General features: G+C 39.4%; 1 protein-coding gene across 1 annotated transcript; it reads right to left on the bottom strand.

The window, feature by feature from the left end:
* Nucleotides 1-5209: 5209 nt before the first annotated feature.
* LOC311184979 (olfactory receptor 6C2-like) lies at nucleotides 5210-6824 on the bottom strand (the record flags this gene model as incomplete). Its single annotated transcript, XM_084255314.1, has 1 exon — nucleotides 5210-6824. Exon 1 carries the CDS (start codon nucleotides 6143-6145, stop codon nucleotides 5210-5212), a length of 936 nt encoding a protein of 311 aa, XP_084111440.1. The 5' UTR covers nucleotides 6146-6824.
* Between the last annotated feature and the right edge of the window lie 487 nt (nucleotides 6825-7311).

The raw sequence follows: 7311 nt of genomic DNA on the forward strand, positions 1-7311 counted from the left end.
TGAGAAGGAAGGGACAATACCAAACACGTTCTATGAAGCCAACATTACACTAATACCAAAACCGAACAAGGACAACACAAAAAAGGAAAACTACAGGCCAATCTCCCTAATGAACACTGATGCAAAAATCCTCAATAAAATTTTAGCTATCAGAATCCAACAATGTATCCATAAGATAATTCACCACGACCAAGTTGGATTCATTCCAGGGGCACAAGGATGGTTTAACATCCGAAAATCAATCAACGTTATCCAACACATCAACAAAAAGAAATATAAAAACCATATGATAATATCAATAGATGCTGAGAAAGCTTTCGACAAAGTGCAACACCCATTCATGATAAAAGCCCTTGAAATTCTTGGGATACAAGGAACATACCTCAACATCATAAAGGCCATCTATGACAAGCCAACAGCCAGTATCATTCTCAATGGTGAAAAGCTGAAAGCAATTCCATTAAGATCTGGAACAAGACAAGGATGTCCACTCTCACCATTGCTTTTCAATATAATACTGGAAGTCCTAGCCAGGGCAATAAGACAAGAGAAAGACATCCAAGGAATCCAAATAGGAAAAGAAGAAGTCAAACTATCACTATTTGCAGACGATATGATATTATACATAGAGAACCCCAAAAACTCCACAGAAAAGCTAATTCAACTCATCAATCAGTTCAGTAAAGTGGCAGGATACAAAATCAACACGCAAAAGTCAGTAGCCTTCCTATACACAAACAATAAATCTGAAGAAGAAGAAATCAAAAAGACCATCCCTTTTGTTATTGAAACAAAAAAAATCAAATATTTGGGAATAAATCTAACAAAAGAGGTAAAGGACCTATACAAAGAAAACTATAAAACACTGTTAAAAGAAATAGAAGAAGACACAAAGAAATGGAGAGACATCCCCTGCTCATGGATTGGAAGAATAAACATTATTAAAATGGCCATCCTTCCAAAAGCAATATACAGATTCAATGCTATTCCAATCAAAATTTCAATGTCATTCTTCAAAGAAATAGAACAATTATTGATGAAATTCATATGGAATCACAAAAAACCCCGAATAGCCAAAGCTCTCCTGAAAAAAAAAGAAGGGAATGGAGGCATCAGACTCCCAGACTTCAAACTATACTACAAAGCCATAATCATCAAAACCGCATGGTATTGGAACAAGAACAGACATACAGACCAATGGAATCGAATAGAAAATCCAGAAATAAACCCACAGGTTTATGGTCAACTAATCTTTGACAAAGGAGCAAAGACTATGCATTGGAGCAAAGAAAGTTTGTTCAATAAATGGTGCTGGGAAAACTGGGTCGCTACATGCAAAAGAATGAAGCTTGACCACCACCTCACACCATACACAAAAATCAACTCAAAATGGATTAAAGAACTAGACATAAGACCTGAAACCATAAAATATATAGAAGGAAATATAGGCGAAACACTACGTGATTTGCACATCAAAGACATCTTTACAGACACATCACCCAAAGCTGTGATAGTGAAGGCAAAGATAAACAGCTGGGACTATATCAAATTAAAGAGCTTTTGCACAGCAAAAGAGACAATAACAAAAACAAAGAGAAACCCCACCAACTGGGAGAACATTTTTGCACCCAACACTAATGATAAAGGACTGATCACAAAAATCTGCAAAGAGCTGATGAGTCTCAACAACAACAAAGAAAATAATCCAGTCAAAAAATGGGCAGAAGAGCTTAAAAGAAACTTCTCTGAAGAGGAAATGCAAATGGCCAACAGGCATATGAAAAAATGTTCAACATCACTTGTCATCAGGGAAATGCAAATCAAAACTACCATGAGATACCATCTTACACCAGTGAGAATGGCACATATTAAAAAAACTAGCAACAACAAATGTTGGCGAGGGTGTGGAGAAAAAGGAACTCTTCTGCACTGTTGGTGGGAGTGCAAACTGGTCCAACCACTGTGGAAAGCTGTGTGGAGATTTCTGGACCTACTAAACATAGAGCTTCCATATGACCCAGCAATTCCACTCCTAGGTATTTACCCAAAGGACACAGAAACATCAATTCCAAAGAACACCTGCACCCCTATGTTTATAGCAGCACTGTTTACAATAGCTAAGCTTTGGAAACAACCCAAATGCCCAAAAATAGATGACTGGATCAAGAAGATGTGGTACATATATACCATGGAATATTACTCAGCATTCAAAAAAGATAAACACATGCAATTTGCTGCAACATGGATGGCGCTGGAAGGGATCATGCTCAGCGAAATAAGCCAAAAAGAAAAAGAAAAATACCGGATGGTCTCACTCATAGCAGGAATCTAGAAAACTTAAATAAGGGACCAGGAAAATGAATAACTATAAGAAAGTGAAAATCAAAATCAACAAAAACTATGAACCAGAGACACTTTTAGGGGGGCGGGGGCGGAAGGGGAGGGATTGGGGTCAGAATGGGGGGCTGCAATTGTATGGGGAATATAACAATAAAATTTATAAAAAAAAAAAATAAATAAATAAATAAATAAATATGGCTGTGGAAAAAAAAAAAAATAAAATAAAATCACTGAAAAAAAAAAAAAAAAAAAAAAAAAAAGATTATTCTTCATTGTTATTCACATAGAGTTTAAACAACACAATGAGTGAGAAGATAGCCTTGTGGCCTAAAACTACATGCGTAATACATGTTTAATATAAAAAAATTCAAAAGTAAATAAGAAAAGCTGACAAACTCAAACAACTTAGACATCTGGAAGTTAACATTGCTTTGGTACTTTTCCTTCCAAATGTCCATATTGTATACATACATGTAATTTAAGTATAATATTACATGCAACATTGTTTCTTACTTTTTTACAGAAAATATACACCAAACACCTTTTTTATACTTGTACTTTTTAATATAAAATTATTTATGGGCCAATATTCACTAGTATTTACAATAAAGGAAACAATATACAGTTAACATTCTGATTACTACAGAATGACTGTTTTTCCTGGCTTCTGTTGAACCAGTAACCAAAATACTAACAAGATTGAGCCTACATATAAGGAATGAATTGGGGTAAAGAAAAAACACGCAGATCAAAAGTTTAGGTTACCAAAGTTTGTTCACCTATGTTCCAGCAGGCCCAAAATTGCCAACACTGCTTACCATTTGTTCGGTTTCCATGAACAGTCTTAGAAGTCCCATGAATCATGGGCATTCAGTCCATGTAGCCCAGGGATTTCAACGTCTTACAAAGGAATGGTTCACTAGAAGAAACCATTAATTGTCCGCTTAATGAAGTCTTGCTTGCCCAGTTATAACACATCAGGATTTATCTAGTTTTCTCATTTGGGTGGGAAAGTTGTTGGTAGAGATAAAATTTCCTTTCAGAGTTTATGGAAATAGAATGCAATTATATGATGGTAGATATAAAATATAGGATCTGATAAAGCTGTTCTTTAAATATCCAATTTAGGGGGACTCCCCACTCCCCGGTGGCAAAGTGGTTGAGCACTGGGTTGCTAAGCTGCCCGCAGCCTCTGCAGCGCCGGTTCAATCCCAGGCTGCTCCCCGGCCACCGGAGGAGGGTCCCACATGGCGCGCAGACCTCTCCTGCCGCCCGCTGCTCCCCTCAGCAGTGTACTTCGGTCCTTCTGCCTGCTCTGCTCACCACTCTGGTGAATTCTTTCACCCTCCCGCGCTTCTGACTGTACCCAGTGCTTGTATAAATAAATAAATTTTTTTTTAAAAAAATACATTAATAAATAAATAAATAAATGTCCAATGTGGGGCCTCCCTGGTGGTGCAGGCGTTTGAGTGCAGCACTGTGAAGCTGTTCGCATCCTCTGCAGTGCTGGTTCCATCCCCGCCAGCCTTGGAGCAACCCACATGGCGCAGCAGACCTCGCCTGTCTTGCCCGCTGCTCCCCTCAGCAGTGTACTTCATCAGTCTGCCTGTTCTATTCCCCACTATGTCTCTGGTAAATCCTCTCATCATCCTGTGCCTCGGGCCTGTGCCCCGCTTCTTATATAAATAAACAAAATCTTTTAAAAATAATAAATATCCAATTTAATTATTTATATTAAATTGTCCAATTATAGTGTTATCTATTTATTTGCAAGGTAAATCTTCAGGAAAATTTTCAGTTGAACTTAAGTTGATTTAGTCCTTAGCTTGCTCAAAAATAATGCCATGGGACCTACCCGGTGGCGCAGCGGTTGAGCGCTGGGTTGCGAAGCTGCCCACAGCCTCTGCAGCACTGGTTCGGTGGGTCCCCGGCTGCTCCCCGGCCACCGGAGGAGGGTCCCGCATGGCGCGCAGACCTCTCCTGCCGCCCGCTGCGCCCCTCAGCAGTGTACTTGGGTCCTTCTGCCTGCTCTGCTCCCCGCTCTGGCTCTGGTGAATTCTCTCACCCTCCCGCGCTTCTGACTCTACCCAGTGCTTGTATAAATAAATAAATAAATCTTTAAAAAATAAAAAAAAAATTTTAAATTTAAAAAACAAAAGATACCATGGAGCAGAAAACGCCCTCAAGAGCAAACGCAGATATTTATATACAATCAGTTTATTCTCCATATTTCCACCATTGCTGGAATACCAGTCCCTCGGGTCCACAGTGAATTGGTCACAATATGAAATCTTTAATCAATTATTTTGGTGTGTTACCTGATTTTGCTAGTACTTTTTTCAAAAAATTATAAACAAAAAGGCTATCAATGTCATGAAAGACTATTGGATTATTGTCATTTATGTCAACATTTTTGCATCTATTTTAATAAACTCAGATACAAGAGGTGAAGAATATTATTATTCTGTGCAAATACACAAGACGGGGTTGAAATTGAAGGCAGATTCATATTCCCTGAAAGCTCCGTGTGCTCATACTCTTGAAAAAGACAGCCCATGAAAGAGACTCTGTTGCAAGCAAGGGAAAGTACTGACATGGACAGAGTAGAGGCAACACTAGGAATAATGTGTAGGGCACATTTGAGAACCCTAAAGAGAGTTGACATAAATGGAGGTGACAATGACATAGAAGTTTCCAGAAAGCTGAGAAACATCAATTTGCATAATACTGGCTCCCTCAAGGTTCTCCCTCAGACTTTCTTCCCAACTCTGTTGGCATCAATATTATGAGAATACACAACTCTCCTGGATAATTATCTATCCATAAGCTGACAACTTATTCTTTGTTTTATTTTAAATTTCCATTTCTACTATTTCTTGGAAAGAAATGCAAGTCTTTTAAAGGTATCATGGAAAGACTGCTTTACTTGTTTATTTCTCAGGGAATATATGAAGGGATTCATTAAGGGAGCAACAGATATAATCAGCAGAGAAACTGCCTTATTAATGGCCACTTCATGCTTAGCTGAGGGTTTGACATACATAAAAACGCAGCTGCCATACGAGATGGAGACCACGATCATGTGAGAAGAACAGGTAGAAAAGGCTTTTTTCCTTTGCTGCACAGAAGGCAACCTCAGGATCATCCTAATGATGTACACATAGGACAGGCCCACACAAAACAGGGTCATTATGAGGGTCAACACAGCACTGACTATAACCAGCTGCTCTATCAACCACGTGTCTGAACAGGAATTCTTCAGTATAGGGGAAGCATCACAGTAATAATCTTCAATAAGAGAGTCACAGAATTTCAGCTGGAGTACCAGGGTGAAGGGTGGGAGGACAATCAGGAAGCCACACACCCAGCAGCCGACTATGAGAATCCTGCAGACCCTGCTGTTCATGATGGTCACGTAATGCAGGGGCTTGCAGATGGCCACGTAGCGGTCGTACGACATCACCGCCAACAGGAAAAACTCTGTGGCTCCAAACAGGATGACAAAAAAGAGTTGGGTAAAGCAGGCATTGATGGTGACGATCTTGACCCCACTTGCTATCATGTACAGGTAGACAGGGACACAAGCACTAGTGAATGAGACTTCCAAGAAAGAGAAATTTTGCAGAAAGAAGTACATAGCGGTTTTTAAGTGAGCATCCACGAAGACGAGAACAATGATGGTCAGGTTCCCCATCACGCTCAACACGTATGTGGTAAACAGAAAGACAAAAGCCAAAATCTCTAGCTGTGGGTCACTGGTCAACCCCAGGATGATGAACGTTGTTATTGCTGAGTGGTTTCTCATCACTGCTTTTATACTCTTGCCCAATCTTCACAGAAATGCCACAGAAAATGCATCTGAGGAGCAATGTCAAAATATGACAGAATCAGACAGTCTCTCCCTACACCAAGCAAATCCAGTCACACACATGTCTTTCCTTAACTAGATGCACTAGGATGTGATGGGGTAATTCCCTCCACACCACTGGGATGTACTGCAAGGATAGTAATGTTATGGACAGTTTCCTTGAAAATTACTGCTACTGAAATTGTTATAACATGGCAGGATCTTCAGATTCACAGCACGATTTCCAATTCATTGTTTTCAAATTCATACTTTGGTTGTGAATTCCTATTGGACAGGAGTGAGTCCTTTGGCTCTATACTTTCTAGATCATAGTCTCTTAATTAAAAAAATGTTTGGGGGTCTTTTCTTGTATTTTTTTTCTTTTTTGGTATTTTTTTAAAATATCTTTGTTTATTTTTTCACAGTACAGGATGTCTCCCGTCAAGTCAGTCACCATAGTTTTCTCACCACCAAGTTGCCCAGAGTCTCCGCCACAATCCACCACGTTCCCTCTCCACCTGTTCTTAGTCTACCCCTCTACCTCCACAGTCACAAAAGTTTTGTACTCAAAAGCTCAAACCTAACATTCCTTTGCTCCTATTATGGTGCTTCATACAGTGCATGTGAATGGAGGAAGGTGGTTATGTCTCATCAGACTCTCCAGAGAGCTCCCTCCCCAGTGACCTAGACTTTATTTCATATATAAAGGCCAAGTTACATGTTTCAAAAAGAAAGAAGCCTTTGATCACCACTTCGTCTGGCTCTCATTAGCTCCTCTATTATTCCCCTATTTCCTATCTCTGTCCTCAGCAGACAGCCTTGATGAAGGATGAATTTAATCTCATTTGTAAACCATGGGTTAGAAAGTACCAACAGTTGGAGGACACTCAGACACACTGTGGTTTTCCTTTATGATGGTCACAGAAGTATAATCCATGTTTCAGTCATGGAGAGTTAAGTGTACATGGAACTTAGAAATATTTTTCTGGAAACAAATCATACCTCTGTCATGTACAAGCAAATCCTTTAATCTTCTGGGCTCCCAGTTTCCTGTCTGTAAAATGGGGGTCACAGAAATACTACATTGCAAGGTTGCCAGGAAGTTCAAATGAAATAAACTATGT

Source organism: Talpa europaea (assembly GCF_964194135.1).
Source record: "Talpa europaea genome assembly, chromosome: 15".
NCBI lineage: Eukaryota > Metazoa > Chordata > Mammalia > Eulipotyphla > Talpidae > Talpa > Talpa europaea.